The 26,069-nt window shown below is 38.1% G+C and overlaps 1 protein-coding gene across 1 annotated transcript; it reads right to left on the bottom strand.

The window, feature by feature from the left end:
• Positions 1-20,680, bottom strand: LOC142548845 (aberrant root formation protein 4-like). The gene is made up of 14 exons (XM_075657430.1): positions 20,503-20,680; positions 20,246-20,408; positions 19,998-20,147; positions 19,165-19,237; positions 15,162-15,337; positions 15,020-15,079; positions 14,761-14,914; positions 14,567-14,626; positions 14,211-14,479; positions 14,057-14,128; positions 2,022-2,099; positions 1,766-1,927; positions 785-836; positions 1-287 (listed from the first exon to the last, which is right to left on the bottom strand). Exons 3-14 carry the CDS (start codon positions 20,016-20,018, stop codon positions 28-30), a joined length of 1,437 nt encoding a protein of 478 aa, XP_075513545.1. The 5' UTR covers positions 20,019-20,147; positions 20,246-20,408; positions 20,503-20,680; the 3' UTR covers positions 1-27.
• Between the last annotated feature and the right edge of the window lie 5,389 nt (positions 20,681-26,069).

Below are 26,069 nucleotides of genomic sequence, written 5' to 3'. Positions count from 1 at the left end.
CTCTTTGATTTCCAACATGACAAACTACTAATCATCATGCATTTCTATCGTTTTAAGCATGCTGAACTTCACGTGTTTAAGCTCCTCTTCTACAAGTTCAATGCAGCGATATAAAACCAACTCTACAAGGTTGAGAGCACAAATTGAATCATACAATAGATGACGATCACAACCATTTCGGTTTTCTGCAGCCACTGCAGACACTAAAGGCCTCAGAGGGAGAAGCCATTCATTGAAGGCCTTGTGCAAATGATCTTTTGACAATATCCCAGTGTAATTAGATTTCCCTGTCATAATCAACAATCAAATCAGTAGCTAAAAGAATGATTACTCGATCTCGTGAATTCATCCCAAGACCATCATAGTAATCCAAAATACCAATTTAGATAAGCAAGACGGATCTAACAATTTTCACAATTAGGTATTTCCTCGAACAAGTTCATATCAACTATACATAAAAGTTTCTTCTATTGTTCTACATGGAATTACAAGCTCAAATATCTCCAGATATCAATGTCACACAACAATCTGTGCCATGAAATTTTAAAGTCAATATCTTTTCTTGAGAGTACTAGAACTATTTACACCTTCGTTCAAAGATGTATACCACTAGTAGATACTGAATATGCCATATTATCTTAGCACCTCCTCTTTTTTATTTTCATTAATTTTTATAACATGATCATTTGTAAGTTGAGAAGTAGATGTATTAGGCTGTGGATACAAGATACACATAGAAGCATAACGAGTCAATGCAAGGCTGCTTTTTAAAAGCCTCAAATACCTGTTGATTCTGTAATCAATAGGTATCTGTAAAAGTTAAGGGCCGATAAAACCTGAAACAAAAAAGACATAATTGGTTATTCAAGTGAAAAAATTTATCCAACTTTAAACAAGAAAAATGTTACATCCAGGCTGCTATAAACTAGCTTAAAGATTAACATTCAAATCTGGCATGCATGCAACACTTTGATTTAAGGAAAAGACGACGTTAAGGAACTGAGCTGCTCTTCGGTAAAATTACAAAAAAAAAAATTAAAATTAAAATATACTAAATTTTCTTTTGTAAATTCTGAAACTTCTTGGAACCTAATTAACAAAAGTTCAGTCACAAATTTTGTAGGAGTAACCCCCATCTCAGAGTTCTCAAAATTCTTAAACAAGTTCATGTTAACTTCTGTGAAAAGATCAAGTGGCTAAAAGCCTAATAGCTGAGACAAACTCTTCTCAGGCACGAGAATAGAGCCAGGGATGCTTTAAGTACAACTACTTCCTCGTTTTTCAGAAACAACTAGTAAGCATGTCATCAAAAGGAAAAACCGGTGGCTAGGAGCAAAGGTGGATCATAAACTAGATTACAAGGAATGTCAAACACATTCTAATTCTCAAACTCTATTCGCCAGCCTTATTATCTATGGGCCAAAACGACCATGAAACTATTCACACATAATTACTTAATTGAAAACATCATAAAGGGGACAATTTTTAAAGCATGATATCATTGGTCATTACAAGCAGGATATGTAACAATGTACTTTCAAATCAAGTTATAATTGACGTCACCAAAATGCGACAAATAATCTATCAAGCAAACTTATCTACCCGATAATGAAGCAGCTCTGACATATTGAAGAGGCCGTGGAAGGGAAAACAGAATATACCATATGCAAACTAAAACTTGCACCAATATAAGCAAAAATACCAGAGCAAGACTAGTGACAATTTAAAGCAAATAGACAAAAGAGAGGACAAGTCAGAGATTTACTGCAGCATTGTCCTCAGGAAGGGCTGGAGCTCCACCCTTTGGAGGCCGGAGAACCACCTCCACCAATTCAATCACAGATGGACTCCAAAAATACATACATGTATTTCTATCATTTTTTTCCATGTGCATTTCCTCTCTTACACAGTCCAGAAGTAATGCGACCTGTAACATCGGGGTATCCATTCCCAGAACTGAATTTTAATATACAATGGGATTTCAAAAATGCTATTATTTGCAGTCAGTACCAAAGGCTTACCATTGAAGAACAGTCGGAAGACTTGACCAAATTCCTCAAGATATCAAATCTTTGAGAAGCTGGAATGTCCAAAAGAACCTGATTTTATGAAGTAACAGATAATATACAAGTACATGACAAAAAATGTTGACTTCGTCGACTTTACTTATAACATGTGCAGCAAAAAGAAAAGGCTCGACATTAACAATTTTAAGAAGGGCTAATGATTGAAACTAAAGAAAGCTGGCAGATGGTAATATGAAAGAAAGCAAGCACCGACATAGAAGCAAAATCTCTTGTTTTGGAGCCACACGATGTAATTCTATTAAACCAAGCATTTCTTAACCAAAACTTAATTCACAGCTACTACATGAGCAAACAAACACAATTTGATAGAAAAGGAGAAAAATAATTTCAAATAATAACACATGTTTGGGTCTTCAAAACTACCCTCCATCGCTATATTGGGGATGATACGAGTATAGGGAATGCGGGCTTGAATAAACATAGAAAGTTTCTAGGAAGTGGAGAGAATATTTGGACAGAGACAACTCTAGATTTTTTTTATGTTTTTCAGAGTTTATTAAATCGATATAATTCCGTTTCAGAATTTCATTTTACTTTTCTGCAAGTTTATTGTGCTTGAGCTCAGATGAATCCATTATTTGGTCCGACCTTACGGATATCTGAGCAAGTGCGATGGCATCAACGAGATCGGAAGTAAGGTACGAGGCATTAAAGAATCTGGTTCTGGGGATGAAGAAGATCATAGGACTGCATGGGAATATTGCAGCATTCAACAAAGACGAACGATATATCAAAGCTGAAAGAAGAGTTGCGATGAAATATAGCCAATCTTAATAGAGCTGTCGGAGATATAGCAGAAATCAAGGTGTTCATGGCCAAATTAGCAAAACAAGGAGAGTCGGGCTTTGGAGAAGATCAATTCTCATTGCAGCAGCCATTACACAAAAAAAATTTCTTCAAGAACAACATATAGAGGGTCGGGGCTCTATAAGGGTGATCACAAGAGGATATCATGTATTTTCAAAGAAGAATAGATCTACCAAAGTGTGAGGGAAGAGATCCCTTCGTATGGCTGGTTAAGGCATATAAATATTTTTTTAATAAGAAACGATATTTTATTAATTACTTAAAAGATCTTATCCACCGTCGACGAAACAAATCAATATTTTGAACTATATGAAACTCCGGAGGGAAACAAACGAAAAATAGCTTATGTGCTAATGGAAGGAGCGGCGGTTCACAGTTTCAAGTGGATTAAGGAGAAGATACCCATAGAATTGGAAATTATTTGCAGCATACATGATAAAACTTTGTGGTGGAAGAAAAGCAGAAAATCCATTCGAGATGTTAGCGTTGCTGAGACAAGACCATCATCCGATTGAAGAATATAACACGCAATATGAGGTGATTGTTGCTCAGATCGGAGAGATGAAATAAAACGCTGGGGTACTTTCGGAATGGTTGTGCAGTGACATACGAAGACTCTTTGGGATTCATGAACCCAAAACTGTAATACGAGGCATGGACCTAGCCGGAAACATTGAAGAATCGATTATTGGAGCGCCCATGAACCCATATTCTACTTTTTCAGCATTGGGCCCAAACACTGATAGAAAATCGAGGAATTTGGTGGGCTGGGAAAACTGGAATGATGTGATCAGTGAGATACAGGGGCATAAAATAATGAAGAGGATGAGGAAGAGCTGGAGATGGAACAGGGAAGGGAGGGGTGATCAATCAGAGAAAGAGGTGGCAGAGTATGTAACATTAAAGTTGCCATTATATACTGTGAAAGAGGTCAACCAATCTCGAACGATGAAACTAAAGGGAATGATAGGTGGAACCAGTGTCATAGCTATGGTTGACAGGGGCGCTAGCCTCAATTTTGTTACACTAAATTAATTAATGAGTTGGGTTTCGCAGTGGATGAGAGTGTGAGATTTGGGGTGTAACTGGAGATGGGTATTGTGTGCCTTGTCACCAGGTGTGTAGGGATTCACGGATTGATCTTCCAGTTTGTCAACTGACTGTTGATGGGTACTTGTTTGATTTACGGGTGGTGTTAATTTGGTTTTGGGAGTAGAATGTTAAGTTCCTTAGGAGAGGTGAAGGTAGATTGGGTGAGAATTGTGATTAATATTTTCGAGGCTCGAGATAAGTGGTGATTCAAAGAGAGCCATCCCTCAACCGACCTTATTTTCGAGGCTCGAGATAAGTGTGTGATCATCGATAAATAAGATAAACATGCGAGTCCCGCTAAGGTTGGGGCTATTTGATGGTCCTCAAATATCACTATGGATAAGGGAGAAAGACGAAGATGGTTTATAACAATTGGATCTAAAAGTTGTAAGAGTATGTTTGGAAAACTGACATACATCACAATGAAAAGGAATAGACATTTTATTACGAAATAAATCGGGAAACAACTTCTGAAGATACAATGGATTTGGATGACCTAAACGGTAATGCCATAATAAAATATCCCTAATCTTATTAGAACTTAAAGCAGAAACAAAGTGAGGTGCTGATGGTGGGGTAGAAAGTTTGTCTGAGGCAGCATCTGTCTTGAGAATGTACAATCCCGCAGAAAGTTCAGCATTGCCAATCGTCTTCCCCGATGCCACATCCTGGAAAACACACGAATTAGCCAAAAACTTAGTCAAGCAGCCAAGTTCATGATTCAGTTTACTAACAGACAGTAGATTACAAGCAAGGTCGGACACAAATAAGACTGAATGAAGACAGATATCCTTAGTTAATTGAATGGAGCCACGTCACGGTGGATAGAGAACCATTGGCTATTCGTACTGTGTTAGAGGCGTTGCACTGCCGAAAGTTATGAAAGTAGCTGCGGCACCGGGTCATATATATGGTCGGATGCGCCCGAATCGATTATCCAATAAGATAACAGATCATGCTGTGAAGATGTAAAGGAAGCAATACCTGAATGAGCCACATTACCGGTGATACCGAGAGTCGGAGTGGGTGTGACAAGAGGTTGTCCAAACAGCTTCTGGAGAGCATCAAGATGTTCCTTCATGATGGTTGTAGCTCTGAAGTTGGAGGATCAACAGCAATTGTGTTTGCACGTCTCTCTTGCGCTGGTTTCCTATCATCGAGTGATGAATTGAGGCCAGACAAGAATCTGAATATCCGCCGTTGCTCGACAATACCACGAAATCGGGTGCCATCTGCTGGACACTCCCGCTCATATACTTCGAAGAGATCTATTTGCTGCCACAGACGGGTAAGGGAGTTAAAGAAATCGGTGGCCGAGGACTCTCCTTGGCGGAGATCTTGCAAACGGCAATCGATTGCAAATAACTCGGAGGTGTTATCTTTGGAGGAATATGTATCTCTTGCAGCTTCCCAGATATCCTTGGCACTGCAATAGAGGAGGAAATTCTCTCGGTTGTCATGGAGTTTATTAACCAGGACATAACCATGCAATTCTCTAAATTCCAGATCCGGAATTTCGGATCATCAGACGCTGGACAAACCGCATCGCCGGACAAGAAGCCATCTTTCCCACGGCCACAGATAAAGAGCATAACAGATTGTGACCATTGTAAATAATTTTTGCCATTCAATCGATGACAAGTGATTGGTACCGACGAGGAATCAATTGCCGAGGGGTTGGACTCTGGAGGTTGGGATATTTTAGGCGTTGCCATGCCGTGTTTGGTCATGTATATCACTGGAGCTCTGATAGCATGTAGTTGGAGAGAGAGAGAATCGGTGAAACACCGTATATTTCTTATTATGAAATGTTGATGTTACAAGGATTAAATAAACAATTAAAGCGATAAGATAACCTAAGTCTAGGAATTAAAATACAAAGATACAAATAAAAATATAAATAAAATGATAGATAAGTTTATATCCAACTAAGTAAATATAAGATAAGCAGATCAACATTTGGTGGAAGTTCATTCTTAAGGAAGTTCATTCTAGTTTTTTTAGATTACATTTTTATTTATATCAAACATTTGGTGGGGTGGGGTGGGGGGGAGTCACATGATTCATTCAAAGACTGTGCTGAGAACCTTGCAATCACCCAGTTAGTTTTGAATTAAAGAAGTGTCAGCTTGGTTTGAAGCATATCGAGTATTTGGGACACATTATCACAAACCAGCGGGTAGAAGTAAATCCGAAGAAAATTGAAAGCATACAACAATGGTCAGTACCCAGGAGCACTAAGGGAGTAAGGGTTTTTTTGATTTTTCGGGTTATTATCGAAAGTTCATTAAAGGTTATTAGTGTTCTAAAATGAGGCCTAGGCGGCTGCCTAGGCGCTAGGCAGAGGCCAGCTGCACCGATAAGGTGCTAGGTGGCCAGCCTAGGCGCCAAGCGGGCTTGGGCGCGTCTAGGCGGAGGCCAACCGCCTAGATGGGTTGCCTGTGTAGTTGAATTTGAATGGTGGATTGTTCGGAAAATCAGTGGTGTAAACGCCTCTTGTTTGATTGAAGAAGTGTGCTTGAAGCAAGGCTGCATTTGGCATCACGAACGATATATTGTTCACTGCCGCAGTGAGCATGGTGTTATTAGGTCCCTGACAGGTTTTGTTCGGGTTTGTGCAGGGATTCGGGCCTAGCCCGACCGTGAAGAAAAATCGCTTGTCTATTTTTGTGGGACTTTTGTGGGGAACTTTGTGTTAGCCAAGCTCCTGATTTTCTTGCTGAACGTTGTGGCAAATGCCGTGTCATTGAACATAGGTAGTACTGGTTTGAAGAGGGGGAGATTGTTGATTTTGATTGTTTTGTTGGAAGGGAGCTGATATTCAAGGATTCCAGCAGTGGTAGGATTGTCGAACAGATGTACAAAGGTCCTGGAAGGCATTAATGGTGTAAGCATCGGAAATGTTCGAGGGTCCTCCTGTCTGCAGAGCTTGATTGATAATTGTTTCTGTGTCGGCCTTCCACCATTCACCTACAAATCCAAGCACAAAATCACAGAACATGTCGAGCTGGGGTCATTCTATTTCAAATATCAAACCCTTTTACCGAATCCGATTAGCGGCGTCTAGTCCCGCCTAGGCGGCCTAGGCGCTAGACCTTGAGGGTTATGGTATAATAGCTCGACCCTTGACTGATCAACTTAAGAAAAATAATTTTTGTTGGGATTAGCTAGCTCAACCCTTTCCCCTGCTGGGTTTCTCCAACTCTCCCCATTCCAGACGAGATATGGGAGGACGTGGCAGTGGACTTCATTATTGGGCTGCCGTGGTCCAAAGGATTTAGTAATATTGGTTGTGGCCATTTTCTAGTGCTTCCCGCCAAAAAAGTGGCTGAAGTGTTCATGAAGGAAGTAGCAAGGCTGTACAGCGTACCCAAATCTATTGTAAGTAGTCGTGATTCAGTTTTCTGGGTCCTTTCTGGACAGAGTTCTTTAGATTGCAAGGGACGAAGTTGAAAATGAGCTCAGCTTATCACTCGGAAACTGATGGCCAAAGTGAAGTATTAAATAAATGCCTAGAAACATATTTACGTTGTTTTGTCACAGAACAGCCGCGAAGCTAAAGAGTATTGGTATCACTTCATATCAAACATAGGCTGGAATGACTTCATTTGAAATAGTGTATGGACGGAAACCTCCCACTATTCTACAGTTTGTGCCTCGAGAAATATTGGCGGTAGCAGAGGCAAATGAATTGCAGAATAGGGATGAGATGTTACGACAACTGAAACATTATTTGACGCGTGCACAGCAGTTAATGGTCAAACATGCCGATGAACACAGGCAGGAGGTATCATTTGAAGAAGACGATTAGGCTTTCCTGAAACTTAGACCTCATAGACAGGGGACAGTGTGTTCAAGGTCAATCAGAAACTTTCAGCACGATATTATGGTCCTTTCAAAGTCGTACAACAGGTGGGAAGGACTGCATACAAGCTGTTGCTTCCTCAAGGATACATTCTATATCCCATGCGTCATGTCTTAAGAAAGCAGTAGGCAACTTCGTGAAAGAAGCCAGACTTCCAAGTGAATTGGAGTCGGACTTTTCTATGAATTTTGAGCCAGCAGAAATTTTAGCAACTAGGTTCAAGAAGAGACAGCCCAAGCTTCTCAAGTAGGTGCTTGTACAGAGGAAGAATCGCCCACATGAGGAAGCTACTAGGGAATTACTGCTGATTTTATCTCTCAATTTCCAGATTTCAGTCTTGAGGACAAGCTGCACTTTTAAGAGGAGGGCAATGTTATGGATTCAGAAGGTTTGGGCTCAATTAGTGACAGGCACATAATCAAATACGTTTGTGATAGAAGAAACAGTGGAGGCCCAAGGGGAAGAATAAAAGGCAGTAGAGAGGGAGTAGTTAGTTATGCTATTTCTTGTTCAAGAGGTTTGCTAGCCGCGGCTAGGGAGAGTGAGTTTTGTTGAGGGAGACAATTCATATCTGTAGGGAGGGTGAGTTTTGTTGAGGGAGAAACTTCATATCCGTATTTCCATTTCCCATATCAATACATTACTTTCATTCATTTCCATTTCATCTTTATAGTTGAGTTACTTACAGAGAGATAAATATAGGACCATAACAGCGTATTCCAAAATTACCAAGGGAGTTCGAGGACTTTTGGGGCTAAATATTATAGAAAGTTTATAAAGGGGTATGGGATAATAGCCAAACCTTTGACCGAACTTTCAAAAGAAAAATAATTTTAAGTGGGGGCCAAAGGCACGAAGAACCTTTGAGCAGCTTAAAGAAGCCATTAGCACGACACTTCTTCGGCAGTTACCCGATAATAGCAAAGATTTTGTGATTTGAGTGTGATGCTTCAGGGAAGGGAATTGGAGCAGTGTTGTCTCAAGAAGGGAGACCAATTGCTTGCCATAGTATAGCCTTGACGGCACGGGAAGGAGCAGATGTAGTTGGTTATGTCCATCTGACATTGGAGACCGTATTTGTTGGGGAGGAAGTTCACCATTATGACAGACCATAAATCTTTAAAAGTTTGTTGCAACGACATCTTAATACTCCCGATCAACAACATCGATTGTCTAAATTGATCGGATATGAGTTTGAAATTAAACATTAAGGCTGGTCGGATGAATGTGGCGGCACATGCATTGTCAAGGATGGATGAGGATGTTGAATTATCGACTCTTCCGGTTCTAGTATGGTTAGAAAGGAGGAACTGAAGTTGAAGGTGGACAAGGATCCAAAATTACAATCATTGGTTAAGGATTTGAGCTCTGGAATAGGGAGTTATGAATATTACTCTGTCTTTGCTTAATGGTCGGTTGTTAGACAAGGACTGTGTGGTTATCACGGCCCTTTCAAAATCATTCGATGTGTAGGGGAAGTTACTTACAAGTTGCAATTGTCGTTGAGGTCAATGGTGCATCCTGTTTTTCATGCTTCCTGTTTAAAGAAGGCGATGAGCAGCGAGTTGGAAGGTGAGGCAAGGTTTCCACAAGAATTGGAGGAAGATTTGGCTATCAATTACGAGCCTGGACTTATTTTGATGAGGCGATTCAAGAAGCGAAGTGTTGAACAAATTTTACAATTTCTGGTTCAATGGAAGAGATAAAAAGTTGAAGAGGCTACATGGGAGGACGCAGATGTGTTGCCGACTCTATTTCCAGACCTCCACCTTGAGGACAAAGTGGTTTTATGGGGAAGGATAATGATATGGATATAGGGTATGTGGGCTTGAATAAATATAGGCCCAAGATCCAATATGTTTATTCTAGGAAAAAATTAGGTACCACACAAGGGGGAGGGGCAAAGTAGAAAAAGGGTGAGGGAAGAGAGTGTAGAAGATTTTTCTGTTATGATAATTTTTTGTTAATAGCTCAGCTAGAGAGTGGAGAGAATATTTGTACAGAGGCAATCTTACAAAGGTTATTAAATCAATATAATTCCATTTCAGAATTTCATTACTTTTCTGCAACTTTATTATTCTTGAGCTCAGGTGAATCCATCAAGGGACCATTTGAAGTAAAGCACTAATGTATCGCTAATATCATATTATTACATCATACTGCTCTCGTAAACACATTTTTCATGTTTCCTTTATGATTCTTGTCAAATATCTTTGTGCCTCGATCTCACGTGTCAATTCACATGTAATTAGTGACTTGTGACTATCCAACCTAAAATTGAACTAAGATGTCACGTGTCCAAACACAAGAGAGGACTCCATTAAGTCCTAAAATGATACTCCAGTTACTGTGTAATACTCAAAATTTTCTCCATGCGAGTAGTTAGTAACTGTACATCTAAAGAAGTCTTTCTGAGACAAACACCAATAGATCAGTGGAAATAAATGTGACACGATTCTACCATATCATGGGTCTGATGTATTGAAATTTCATAACACCGAGACCAGTGGAAATAAATGTGACACAATTCTACCATACCATCGGTATGATGTATTGAAATTTCATAACACTGATTATTCCATTTAACTAATAAAACACTTCAATTTTTTGGTTGGGTGATTCTTCAGGTTCGTTTTCGGTCTCATCTTTCTATGATTCTTTCTTTCCCGTTATTAATTTCCTTGTATTATCTTGTTATGATAATATCTCTTTTTTTTTATACGAAACTAATTTCCATTAGAAAAATAAAGTGGATTACAAAGGATCGTAATCCTAAGAACTATATTACAAATATTTAATTTAAATTAGAGATCTTAAATCAACAACAAACATAATTCCAATCCCTGATCACATCCGCAATAAGTAAATGCTTAAACTCCGGTAACATTGTTGTCCACGTCGCGACCCTGAATCTGATCTTTGCCCATACTTCGTCCAGAGACTCTGCCGAATCCTCAAACAATCTACTGTTCCTCTCCAACCACAGAGACCAAAAGATGCAGTGCACCGTCAATACCTAGAATCTGTTATTCCTTCTTCCGTCTGCCAGAGTCGTGTCCATAATAAATAAGTCCCGAGCCTTTCTTGGAAATGTCCAATCGAAGCGAAGCTCTTGCAGAACTCTTGTCCACATTGCACGTGAAAAAGAACAGTGCAACAGAAGATGGTCCTGGTTCTCTTCATTACTCCGGCATAGATTACACCATTGCGGTCTCAATGAGCAATTTGGCCACCTTTTCTGCAACACGTCGCTAGTTGGGAGTTCCCCAACGCCACTATCCACGAGAAGACTTGGACCTTGTACGGGATCGGTATTTTCCATATATTATCGTGGTATGGGAATGAAGGGAAAGCTGTAACCGGGAAAAAAGAAGCATAGAAAGACCGAATAGAAAAAAACCCCGAAGGATCCCCCAACCACACTCTAAAATCAGTTGTACCCCTCTCCAACCTAACCGTGTCTAAAAACCCTAGAAGGTCACCTAATTCCTCTAATTCTACCTCATTTAAGGCTCTGCTGAATTGCAAATCCCACTGAAAAATATTATTGTTAACTCCCATATCATTAACCTCTAAAAAACTGTTGATTGGTTTGTTAACGGTTGAAGAGATAAGAAACAGAGATGGGAAACGGTCTTTTAACGACAAACCACTGCCCCCCAGATATCTTCCCAAAAACGTAACAAGTTCCCCCCTTTTAAAACCGCCCTAATCAAAAACTGAAAAGTCGAGTACGAACGAGAAATGAATTTCCAGGGGCTATTGAAGGTCGAGTTCCTTGCCAACCCCACATCCCAACCGTTATCCTGTAAACCATAGATACTCTTGATAACTGTTTTCCACAAAGAATCTTTTTCCACCGAACATCTCCACCGCCACTTTCCGAGAAGTGCCCTGTTCGTCAAGCATATATTCCCCAACCCCAGTCCTCCCCTGTCCTTAGGCTTACAAACTTGTTTCCACCCAACTATATGGCAATGTCTCTCCCCATCCACCCCGTCCCATAAGAAATCCCTCATCAATTTTTCCATTTTTTTCGCCACCCCAATTGGCACTCTGAAAAGTGACATATAGTAAGTCAGCATCGCGCTCAAGACAGCCTTAATCAAAGTGAGACGACCATCTCTTGAAAGAAAGACTTCTTCCAACTTGCTAGTTTCTTAAGACATTTTTGATAATACGGGCTCCCAAAATTCAGCAGACTTGGGGTCACCTCCCAAAGGTGCCCCAAGGTACTTAATCGGCCAATTCTCTTTTTTTTGCACCCAATTACTCGTGCCATATCCACGATTTCCTCTTCCAAAACATTTAACCCCAAGACAACGCTTTTTTCCAAATTGATTTTCAGTCCCGATTTAAGAGTGAAGTTTTTGAGAATCTCCAATAATGCCAAAAGATGCGTATCCGACTGGACAAAAAACGTGTCGTCTGCGAATTGGATATGAGATATTTCGATTTTTTCTCTCCCTACCACCCATCCTCTTACCTCATTCACTGTCTTTGCCTTATCAACCAACCGACCCAAACAATCAATCACAAGGTTAAAGAGGAAAGGGGATAGTGGATCCCCTTGTCGAATGCCTCTCTTCCCCTGGAATTTTCCCCGCGGTTGACCGTTGATGAAAATCGAAAAAGAAACATTCGAGACACAACCTTTAATCCACGACCTCCATCTTGTCCCAAAACCTTTCATTTGCATTACATAATCAAGAAATCTCCAATCAACGTTGTCGTAGGCTTTTTCCAAATCAACCTTGAAAACCCAACCCTTCTTTTTTTTCCTACGATGTTCCCTCAACTATCTCATTCGCTATCAGACAACAATCCAAAATTTGTCTGCCCTTAATAAAAGCACACTGACTCTCTGAAATTGTCTTTCCCAAAACATTCTTCAATCTGTTTGCCAAAACCTTTGCCAAAACCTTATACAGACTCGTTGTCAAGCTGATTGGGCGAAAATCTTTAACTTTGGTTGCATCTTGTTTCTTTGGGATAAGGCGGATATAGGTTTCATTAGTAATGGCATTAACAATGCCACCATAAAAAATTCAGCAAACACCTTAAGTAAATCTGCTTTTACCGTATCCCAGTTCATCTGAAAGAAAGCCATTGAAAATCAATCCGGCCCTGGTGCCTTGTTCCCATCACAATCAAAAACAGCCCTCTTAATCTCATCCTCAGAAAACGCACTCTCCAAGTCCTCTGCTTCATTTGTGTCTAATGGACACCACTCCAATCCATCGAAACCCCCACCACCCCCGTCAGATTCCCGGTATAGGTTTTTGAAGAAGCTGACAATGTTTTCCTCGATCTGTTTCTCTTCCGTAATCACCGACCCATCTTCCAACTCCACCTTTTCTATTGTTGATCTGTTTCTACGATTGTTGAGTAAAGCATGGAAGAATCTTGAATTTTGGTCACCTTCCCTTAGCCATTTCACTTTTGCTTTTTGACTGTCCATTTGAAATTTACTAAACGGCAACAGTTCAAGTTCTTATGTCTGCAATTGTGCACTTTATGTCACAAACATGAGGAGAATCAGGATCATTTACTGGTACATTGTTCTTTTGCGAGTGGAATATGGATAAAGGTGCTGCAAGAGTTGAGAGTTGATTGGATCTTTCCGAGAAGGGCACGAGACATGTTCATCATTGAGCCTGGAATTCCAGCAGGGATAAGAGTTTAGAGATTCTGGTATCTGGTAATTCATTTCACTTTTTGGTCGATCTGGCTGGAGAGGAATAACAGAATATTCAAGGATTTGTCGGCCTCAGTCAACGAAGTATGGGAGATGATCAAATTCAGGGTAGGGACTTGGACAACGAAGTTGACAGAGTTTAATCATTTATCTATTTCAGATATAGTTAGGGACTGGAAGTATGTATTGTCTTGACGATAGCGTCCTAGCGTTTTTAGATTTTGCGGATTACTCATCCGCTATTTTTGTAACACGCCTATTATTATAATATAAAAGTATTGTTTCCTATCAAAAAAATAAAGCACTTCAATTTCGTACAATGTATTTTAACTAGAAAACAGCCAGACTACAGACACATAATGAATACAGCTATCATGCATCATTACCTAGTCTTGATGGAAAATATATATGACTTAGAAACAAAAATAAAAAAATAAAAAACAAAAAAAAACTGCAGACAATCAAATAGAAACCATGATTTTAAAGCATGTACACCACAACTATTACCTTTTTCAATGTGGACAATGCATTCATCTGTGTCATAGGATCTGGTCCGTACATAATGACCAATTCAATAGCCTGAGTGAAACAATCATCAAGTAAATAATAAATGAAATAAAAAGTAGCATTCATGAAGTCAAAAATTGCCAAATGATTCCACCTGCAAACTGGTATAGAGACTTGGCATATATGCAGTATAGTCCAGATGACTATCACGTGAGTGTGATGCACTGCCATCCATAACACACAGTACAAATCCGATCGCGTGCCTTTTCAATGCGTTGGGTAGATTTGGACATGAGAATACATTCTTTAACATGGCCAACGCTTCCCATCTACTAGCCCTGTTACCTTGAAGTTCCAATGTTACAGCAGTCAAATCAGCTTTGGCTGCAATAGCAACCTCAGAATTCATGTATCCCCAAATCACTGGATCAATTCCAAGAGAAAATAATGAGGCCAGTACATATGTGGCAACCAACATCAACTAAAACGTACAGGTAGTCAATTACCAACCTGCAACTGATGCTCCAAGTTTGACTCCAGAAAAGCAACTGATACTATTATTCCCATTATCTATAATTTAGAGTAAATAAAGTATGACGAACAAGGCTAGAATAAAGCAAAACTATAAAAGATGCATATTAACTTCACGGCAGCTTATTGCAAACCCAAACGATGACATGACATACATGTAAAGTACAACTTACCTTCCATAACAAGTTTAGAGATTGCATCGACCTCAGACCCTGTTATTAAACCAATATAAGACAATTTACATTGTTGAAGTTCGTCTGATAATTTTATCACCAACGGAATACAGCTTGATATTGCACTTCTCATTCCAATAGAAGAAACAAGAGCCTGCACATCAAGGATAATTTACTATAACATAGTTGACGGTGCTGATTCACTGACGAAGCAACTTAAAATAGCAGAAATAAATTTCAGCTTGCAAGAAATTTCCACCATGAACTGTAAGATGTAAAGGGCTAATAAAGCACGGAGTTTATGGCCGTCCTTGTCGTCCTGCAAAATCAGGTAAAATAATTCTTAAAAAAAAACAAAGAACTAAATTATTTGGGAAAAAAGGGCAGACATTGTTACCAACCGCTTTTATTACAAGCGCACGAATGGAGTTGGCAAGGCCAATTGCTGAGTAAAATAATTCTGCACAATCAATATCTTCATAATCTAACCTAGAAGCCAAAGATTTTAACACATTAAGCACCACAAAAGCTGCTGCATATACTTGCTCGTAGATCTGCATCTGGATCAAAACAAGAACTGGAACAGAAAAACCTGAATGGTTACTCATCAATATGTAGAGGAGATCCTCTAGCCTCATTTTAGTTTCACAAAAATGCATCAAGAAATACGAGCATATGAATATTCGATCAATTAACAAATAGAAGTATCTCAGTCAGTCTATTTGGCTTTAAGATGTAGTTCAACTGGTTTTGCACCAACTTACTTTATGCTTTCATAAACCAAGAAAATGAGCAAATAAAAAAAGAATTATAGTGCCAAAGGGTCATGTACATGTATTTTTGTCTGCTAAAAAATCTGGAAGATCAGCCAATGCACTTGAAGAATGTTGGGATAAGCTCAAGTTTAGATTCGCGTGTTGGAGTTTGAAAAATGCAGAGTTTAAATCATTTTCGATGTCATATTTTGTAGGAGTTGGAGCTTTATAGTTTGTTAAGCAGCTTTTGGGCCTTAGTTAGGCGTGGACTGTTGGGTAACACGCCGAAGCGATGACGATCATAATCAAAATATAGTACCAAAATGATAAATTAAAACAATCAACAAGAACACAAATATTTACGTGGTTAACCCAATACAAGCTTCGTCCATAGAGCTACCGCAAATTTTTAACAACAGGGAGAAATTTTACAAGTGTTTACAACAAAACACTCAATATCTCACAATCTCAAAGTACTCAAATCCTTCATAGCAAATTCTTTCTTGAGTTTATCAATCTTCTTCAGACAAACTTCTTTTATCAACATATCATCTACATAGAGTAATAGTATGATATAAGAACCATCAAACTTCTCGTAACAACAGTGGTGAGCTTGACACCTTAGGAAATCATAATTACTCATGAATCCATCAAACTTCATTTACCACTGTTTTGGAACTTGTTTGAGACCGTACAAGCTCTCCTGAAATTCGCACACCATTACTTCAAATTCATGTGACTGGTTCATTTCTTCATCTAGCTCACCATGAAGAAACACCTTCTTAACATATCTTGCCACCAATTAGAGCACAGTCTAGATAGTGGTTAACTTCATTATAGGAGAGAAAATCTCGTGTAATCAATGTCTTCCTTTTCTTGAAAACCATTTACAACAAGTCTTGCCTTGTACCACTTGCTATCGTCATATTTTAACCAGTATTCTCACTTGTTTCATAAAGCTTTTTTACCTCCTGGAAATTCTAACAACTCCCACGTCTGATTGGATGACAAAGAATCCATATCATCTTCCATGGCTAACTCCTACTCTTTAAAGGTCTCATAATCATCTGATTTATTTTTCACCAAATAAACCAAAAATTTCCTGCTCGAATCATCGATAGAATTGCCACAATATCTTGAGTCTCCAAGGGATGTCACAGGAGATGGTCCTCATACATTAGTATGAACCAGCTCCAACTCCGGTGCTTTTGGTTCTCTAACCCCTTTTGAAAAGTTCATCTTTTTCTGCTTTTTAAAAATACAGCTTTCACACAGCTTATCTTCAAAGGTCTTTAATTCTAGTAGCTTCCCGTTTGATACAAGCATCTTCATTCTCTTCTCACTCATATCATGAGCCTGTAATGTCATATACTTGAATTAGCTCCAGCATCCACAGTAGCTAATGTATCTCTACAATTGGAAGTCGTATAAAGTGTTCAAGTTTTCTTTCCTCGAACAACAATCATGGATTTCTTTTTCACTTTCCTGGAAGTCTGGAACCATCACCAAAAGTCACATTATGACCTTCGTCATCAAGCAGTCCCACTGAAATCAGATCGTGTGTCAATTTTGGTACATGCCTTACTTTGTTCATTTTCCAGACAGATCCATTTGACATCTTCGTCCGGATATCATTCATACCAACTATTTCCAAGAGGTTTCCATCAGCTAGGCAAACTTTTCTGTAATCGTAAGTAATGTAATTATTGAATACATCACAATTATCAGGGGTATGAAACGAAGCTCCTGAGTTCATAAGCCAAGAATCAACCGGGCTCTCCATGGACAGTAATAGAGCATCATGTATCTCCTCACTAACAATATTAGAGCAGAACTTGATGATGTTCCTTAACCAGAATCCTATCCTTCGAACTTCTTCAGCGATAATTTGATCTCTAACATCATTGAATCGTAGTTTTTTTCCCCAACGAAGTTGCTAACCGCTGTCTGCATTGGTTCCCAAACATTTGATAAAGACGCCAAAAGAACAAGTACACGAATCTCATCATCAAAATTAATTTCAACCGATGTTAGCTGAGAAACAATCGTGTTTAACGCATTGATGTGTGCAACCACCGAAACATCTTCTCCCATCTTCAAGTTAAATAACTTTTTCATAATATGTACTTTGTTGTTTGCTGATGGCTTCTCTTACATGTCCAATTAAATGGACATCAACTCCTCGGTAGTTTTTGCCTTAGCCACATTATGCGTCACATTCTTCGTTAGGGTAAGTCATAACACCTGTCGGTCAAGGAGCTCCCAGTCACCATCCTCCATCTTTTCCGGCTTCTTTCCTGATAGAGATTGATGCAACTTCTTGCTATACAGATAATCTCTATTCTATAACCTCAAGAACGTGAAATCTGTACAGTCGAACTTGTTGATTCCCGGTCCCGATCCATCATCTCCGGCCATCGCTTCTCCAGCCTTAGCAAAAAATCTAAAAAAATCGCTTCTAAGAAATTTTACAACAAGGCTCGGATACCAGTTGTTGGGTAATACGCCGAAGCGAAGGCGATCACGATGATGATATAGTATCGAAAATGCGGAATTAAAACAATCAACAAGAACATAAAGATTTGTGTGGTTTACCCAATGTAGACTACGTCCACGGAGCTGCTGCAAATCTTTAATAACAGAGCGAAATTTTACAAGTGTTTACAACAAAACACTCAATATTTCACAATTTCAACCCAGAGTATAACAGATAAAATATTTTCTCTAACTCACACGAGAATCTCCCAACACTCGAGAAAAAAAATCATTTTCTTATGTTTTGTTCTCTTATTTTTAAATGCTTAGAAAGTTTGGATGGGTTATTTAGCAAATGATCTATGTATATAGCAAATTCCTCAAGTGTGAAAGCCAAATGTAAATTCAAATTTTACTAGCCACCATTTGGACGGTAGTGCTGGCGTTCGCATTGAACGGCACATGTGAACATGAACACAATTTCTTGCCTACAATTTTGGTCAAAAAACACATGTCTAAATCTTAACATGGACCTCTGGTCCACTTTTTGTAATTAAATTATTCAATTAATATAATTAGTATCCTATGAAAAAAAATATCCTTTTTTTACTATCCTCAAAGGCTGTGGATTTTCATTTCCCTGTGACCATTAAAAAATGCCCATAATATGCCGATCGCAATAGCCAGACTTATTAGATCAACAAATTCAAAATGCAAATTGATTCAGCTCCGTGATTCTTTTCAATCTTGGATTAGAATAAACTGTATTGATATTGCTGCAAGAAGTTCTAATTGAAAGCAATTATCTAAGTATCTATCAAGTCAATATAATATAAACAACCACGACTGCCTGACGTTGAGGAAGAAACAACATGATTAAACACTAAACTTCAATATCCTGATTAGCATGTTTATATTCGAAAATTGACAGATCAAAACATAAGATAAAAAATTCTTTGCTGATAATATGTTTGAGTTAAACATAAAGATAAGTGAGTTTTCAGCCTCCAGATTTACAGCTTCAATGGCTTGGTTTTACCTCATTTTTCATCAGCAGTACTTCCACTCTCCTCTACATAATTTTCCTCCATTTTCAAGACTTTGAATGAAAAAATATAGCATAGTTCTGGTCATACCATCCCTTTAAACTGAAGAAAAAGTGAATAAACATTACCTTTAGTGAGCCCACCAAGAAGTGGTATAAAATAACCAGGAATCATGAACAGCTCCGTTGGAGAATCTAAAGCCTGGACCATTTCCATTGAATATTAGTAAAGTCATTTGACTGACTGTACAGAATTGACAAGTTATTATAACTAATACAAGGCCAATCAACACAAAAACTATTTGATTCAACCGAAAGTGATCAAACATGCATTACAAGTTGAACCTTCACCAACTTGCAACAACTCTGGTCACTTTCAGTCTTTTCCTGATCAACTCAAATGATTTGCATCGGTTTCTTAATACTAGACATCTGATTATGTTATTCTTTTTTTTTTTTTTGGTAAATAACCTGTGTCAATGTTGTGAATTTTGTGAGAATAATCTGAGGCATCCCTCAGTTTCTAGCCACTACACTATCACCGGCAGTTAACATCAAACATTATTGCTCCATTTCATTGACGAATGATCTATGATAAAATTTATGAGTAATAAGGATGTGTTTTGCTCCCAAAATGATCTTCACCCTTGGTACGGATTAATTTTTAATTACCTCAACATTCGACAAGAAAACTCAAAGAAGAAATGAAGATATGCCTGCTTAGATTACTTACACAAGGGTCACCAATACATTAATTTAATTGCAAAAGAAGGGAGTTGAATCATTTTCTAAATAGGCTGAAGCAGATTCATCCATCTTAATCTACATTCGGAAAATTTTGGCAACAAAAGAATTGAAGCAGAAAACTAACTTATATACACAGATTATGTCCCTCAAAAGAAAATCTTTCCCGACCATTCAATACACAATGACAATAGCAAAAACTTAGAACCAGAGCGTACCACATAAAAAATAGTGAACATGATTCGTGGACTACAGCGATGAACAAACAGACAGATGACTTTTTCAGCAACTTCGGAACAACGTCTGGAGACACAACCAAACTTTGCCACCAACTTCGGCAAGTCAAACGCCCACGCACCACCAACATCCTACAAAGAGTTTCACACGCTTGCTATGAATAACATCATAAAAAACAACAATTACGAACTCTCAACACACCACAATAATAAAATTACGTGAATCGGACCTGATTTAGCGAGCGTAAACATAAGTATTGATGAATTTGCCCAAGAATATCAATCGCACTCTTTTCTGATTTCTCAGCGTCGAATTCTGCTACGATGGAATTGGCGATTGAATCTAGAGATTTAACGAGCTCGGAAACTGCTCTCTCCGGGCGATTCAATCAACTGCAAATACGCCAAATAAAATCAGAAAAATCTACGATAATTTAGCTAAATCACAACATATGAGCGAGATATGGATGCATATCCGATTAAATACTTGGGAACAAGAGTCTAGGGTTTGAAACAGAGTGCTGATGATCGCGTCCCTCTCTGCAGACATCATGAAGTATGAAATACTTCGGGAATGTTTGAGGTAAGTGTTGAAACAGACCAAGATAAAACTAGGAAAAACCTAATTCAATCCAAATGTTTTGAGTCGTTTCTCCGGATGGTGACGAGCCGGTTAGCGTCCGATCCGTCGTTTAAAAATTAATAACTAATTTAAAATAACTTCCAACTTATATTATTAAAATTTAGGGAAAAAAATATTATCAAAAGTTAAAATCAATTAATTTATAAGATCAATTAATTTATAAGATCGAAGATATGTTCAGAGGGAGTAAATAAATACACTACAAACTTTCTTTTCTTTTGAAAGTAGCAGGTACTCCTAACTGTTTTATGCAGTCATAAGTTGATCTCATTCTTTATAAGAGCAGTGAACTATTGTAAAAGTGCAGAAATAATCTACAACACTTAACGAAATAAAAGCAGTATAAATAATGAAGTAAAAAACACAAGTCTTGTTCTAGAAGTTCGAAGGACAAAACTCATATGTTTCCTCTTTTTTTACGTTTTACCTTCTTCTGTTTCCACAAGATATCAATAGAAGACTTAGACTTAGTATAACACTTGTAAAAATCCACTTCGGTATGTAAAAATCCATTTCAATATGTCTTATTATTACCAGTTGAAACTCCTAGCATTCAACAATACAAGAGTAACTTAGAAATTTATGGAAATGACTCCTTTCACAAATTGCAAATACTCACACTGAAACTTATGATCAAGATATACAAAGATTTGCGAGTAATACAATAGCACAGGTGATCGTCTTGATCTGATAAGCTTTCAACGTGTGCTTGAATATTTTGTGGTACTTGTAATGCTTTTTGATCAGTTATAGATTTTCAAGAATTCGGATTTTCAAGAATTCGAGAAAGATTCCTAAGTCTAAATCGAAGCTTTTTAAAGATGTGTCTCAATGCCTGAATTCAAACTGTTCTTTAAATTCTCAATAACGCTCATGTACCAAACCAAATAGACTAGCTTTAGCTTGCCATTTTTTTATACCCAAAATAGTAACAGACAGTAAATGACTTAGTATGATTCATTAAATGAGGTGCACTATTGTATACAAGAGTTACATAAAAAAGAAGTACAAGAGATCATATACAAATTATCTACTGAAATTATCACCGAAAAGAGCGAACTACTGGCTATTGATTTTATTTTGGATATTGAAAGTATAGTTTTCTGAAATTCTGTTGGTTTCAACACTTAAAGACTTGACTATTGTTTCTGCTTTAAATTTCTTCTAACTACAGTTCTGCTAGTTCTCTTGATATTAAAAGTATGATAAACCTTTACATGTCTACTATTTTTCATAGGCTAGATGTATACTGGTTTTCCTTAGACAAACTGACAGCACATCACCAAAACTTATAGCACCTAAAAATTTTCCTCTTTTTGTTGATTTCAAAACCTAGTAGATGCAGTATAAAATAGCAGTCGATTAAATAAGCAGAACTAAAAACAGTAGTAAAAAACAGTAATCAGTAACATCAACTAAATGCTAGTGTATCAAAGTCAGGTGAGAAAATGATAATAAATCAATAGTAATGAATCAGTCTATATTCAGAGTAGGTGGTGCAGGACGAATGTCAATTGTTAGATTAGCTACTCTGTCCCCTTCATTATTATCTCTGGCTTCAGCAGCAGTGGATGACTCGTGTCTTTCCCCCTTTTGGCATTATTGTCTTTTACCAATTGGCATAGTTCAAGGAGTTATGTCGAGATACCATCAACTTTGTTATCCAATGCATGTATAGAGACAGCTTGATCATTTATATTGTCATCCAAAGTGCGCAAAGAATCAGTGTGAGCTTGTGCTAAAGAAGTAAGAGAAGTTTGAGCCGAAATAACATCCAACTGAGTTATGATGTAATTCGTTCTTAGACCAGTGAGGTTAATGGATATGTTGGTAAATTCATTGTTACGCTTATGAACGCGATCCATGATACGTTCCTTAAACAAGGAGAAAGCAGATTTAGCAGCAGCTTGTTCAAAGGACAACCCCCCCACCCCTAACTAGTTATTCAAGCTTAACACAACTCTTTTTGATATCATCAATTTCATATTCAAGAAAATGGTTCGCCGAAACGGGAACGGAACGGCCGGAACGTCAGCAACCTTGACGAGGTTCCGGGGTGTGTAGGTTGATGGCTTATATCGGCGTTTCATATACCGAAAACGGGGATATAACGGGGAACGGAACGGGAACGCAATTCGCGACGGTTTTGTTTTTGAACTGTCGCTTAAAATCAACGACGGTTGAATAAAAACCGTCGCTAAATGTAGCGCAAATTCGAATCAGCGACGGATTTAATAATGCACATTTTTTTGCTTTCTAGTACAAATAATGCAATTGTAGGTCCTATTGCACGTCGTATCTTTGCTTTGTAGTACAAATTATGCAATTTTGAGCACATGCATTGTTTGGATAAAACCGTCGCCAAATTAAATTTCTTATTTACATCAAATAATCTATTAAATGATATTTATTTTAATTTTTATATTTCTAAATATTTTCCAAAATTTTTAATTTTTATATATTTATAATATTTTTTTAAATACCTGTTCCGCGACCGTTCCGCGAAATTTCATTGTAACTGGAACGGTAGCATCCGTTTCGATCTCCGCGACCACGACAGCGAACCATGTTCAAGAATAGGAACTATATCAGAAGGAGATGCATGCGAGTTTGCTTGCATCCTTTGCTTGATGTCAGCAATGCGAGCAGCGTACTCGGACTTAACAGTTCCAGAGCTATTGGCATTGCCATAAAATATCACAATAGCAGAAGATGGATGATCCACATTAGGCGTTTCTGGAGAAGTTTGTAGAGATGGAGGTTTGCAGACAGAGGATTTGTTTATTCAATTATAGGAAAAATTGGTTCTGGATAAGCAGCATCGATGATTTTCCTCATTTCTTGTTGATTTTCTATAGAGAACATCTCAAGATCAGGAATAGAAACCTCACCAACTTGAACAAAAACGTCCAAGGGTTCTTATGTTGTAGCAATAGAAATGTCTCAAAATAACCTAAAGTGAAGAAAGGACAGCAGTAGCTACTAACTCAGTGACTGTGATGATTGCTACATCCAATGGAATTTCATTAGTTGCCCCAACGGTATTAATGGTGTCTTGGACAATCGAATTAACCACATCTTCTACTGCAGAGAAATCTCACACATACATAAGTGAGGAGGTATGTTGTGATTGGGCAACAGCAATAGCAGTAGCAATTTGAATAATGGGAGTCGTTGTTGTTGAATGTGAAAGAGTACTTGATACTTCATCCCGTGAAGGGGATTTAATTTGTTCCTCAACTGGCTTGCTTAGAAAAGCTTCTGGAAGAGAAGTAGTAGTATTGTCACCAAAATCTTGTTCTATGAATAAAAACCTTTATTCCAAAGTCCGCAAATCAGAAGAGAGTTAAGTGATGATGGCTTGATCGTGAAATGAAATAGGAATTTGATATCATAATTGGATCCAAGCACTTCTAGGATCTCCCGCAACTTCTGCACTTTGTGTGTGAGAAGGATGTAGTTCTATACTTCTATCTATTCATAGCCTCAATCACTGATGATGTCCATTCTCTCAACTTTCAAAGCCCAAGGTAATTTGCCCTTAGATTTTTAAAAAGACAGGAAAGTGTTGCTCGGTGTGAATGTGCACCCATTAATCAAAATATGTTATTTCGTGTTCTGCAAATTTTTAAACTACTTCTATTTACAGGTCGATTGCGGTTTGAATTTAGGATTTAGGGCCGAATTCCTCTGAATATTCAAGGACTATTGACATTTTTCTTTAGCCCTTATCAATTGAGATTGGATGTTTGATTCCAGAGCATGTGGATTCTAGCAATGGTTCCTAGGACAACCACGCCACCCAAGGGTCTTGTAGTTATGAGCGATGAATAGCTAAAACCAACAGCCTGTTAGAGTAGGTGTCCGTCGAGCCAAGTGTTGGCCGAGTGTTCACAATGAAACTCTATGTATAAACAATCTTTATTTTAATAATATTTGAAATTATTATTGGCACATCTTTATCTGAATACCCATGCTAGTTGCATGGATAAAGCCCTTGAATATACACATAGTAGAAAGAATATGAGATGCTCATATGATGAGTATCATGAAACTCATATTTGGAATACTGTATATTCTAAACAGTTCCTAGTCGATTCAGCCGCCGCTAAGAAGGATATAGGCCGCTCGAGTTCGAGACTAGTATCTGCGATGTGAGTACCATGTTTCATTGGTAGGGGACATTGTGATGTCCGAGCATGCAGATAGGTGCTCCTGGTAGAGTGAACTGAACAACCTTCCATAAAGGACTTTCCAAGTGGTTCTCACTTATCGAGTGGAAACGTCCTAGTTTATGGTTGTACACCATTAGTCCTTATGACCCGGGACAACATTGAGACTCTATGTGCTAGAATTACACTTTGACTTGTTTACCGACTCTCATGGGGTCATCAGGTGGCAAGGTTGGGTGTTCTGTCGAAACATATAGGAGTCGATGCATTGTAGTCGGGGATTCACCGCTTACCTTCGGGTATGGATATCCTATGTGTTCTCATGTGTATGTAGGTTGAAATCTCTGATCAGAGTATGGTGGTAATTATGAAAGGGGTTTCATAGATTACACCATCGATGCAACTACGACATGACACATAGTATCGATTCATTGACAACTCTCGATAAACCAATGGTTGTCGAATCGGTCGGGATATATGAGTTGAAGGGACCGTACTGTACGCTAACCATAATTGAATGGTTCTTGCAGGCACTATCATTTGATACCTAGGGAATCATGTAAGCGATGCTGCTAGGCGTTTAACATGATTGGTTGGGTACTATCAAACTTGAGTTCTGACGTTCTTGTTATCAAGGGGTTGATAAGTAAGGATGGAGCAATTGGGGTATGCTCGTATAAGGACATGTTTAGTCCGAATCACTTGGAGATGTGAACCCACGGCTAGTTGTATCAATGAACCATTGAGGGCCACACAAGTACTAGCTTTCTAGATCTCGTTGAGAAGTAAAATAGTTCAATGTGTTGAACGGCTTATAAAGGAGTTTATAAGCGTAAATAAAAATAGAAGTATGACTTCTATAAGGAGAATGTAACTTTTAATTTGAGGAAGTTATCCTAAATTAAAAGTTGGGCAAACGAGTAATGTATTTGAAAATTATGATTTTCATATACATTATTATAGACTAAATTAAATTAATTCAAGTGTTGGATTAATTAAACACTAGTGGACCTAGTAGAGTCCAAATAATTAAATTAATTCAAGTGTTGAATTAATTAAATCATATTGAGTCTTGTAGAGCCCAATAGTAAAATAATTATTCAACTAGTGACTTGAGTAAATTCAAGTAATGTTTAATTAGTCTCAAATATGTTTGAGATAATTAAAATAAGTCCATGGATTTTTAAATGTTAAAAATCAAATAACAATGCATGCATGGGAGGTGAAGAGTTGGGAGAC

The sequence above is a fragment of the Primulina tabacum genome, chromosome 1, assembly GCF_025594145.1.
Source record: "Primulina tabacum isolate GXHZ01 chromosome 1, ASM2559414v2, whole genome shotgun sequence".
Classification (NCBI taxonomy): domain Eukaryota; kingdom Viridiplantae; phylum Streptophyta; class Magnoliopsida; order Lamiales; family Gesneriaceae; genus Primulina; species Primulina tabacum.
The sequence above is the reverse complement of the archived record's forward strand: the minus strand, read 5'-3'. Positions and strand labels throughout refer to the sequence as shown.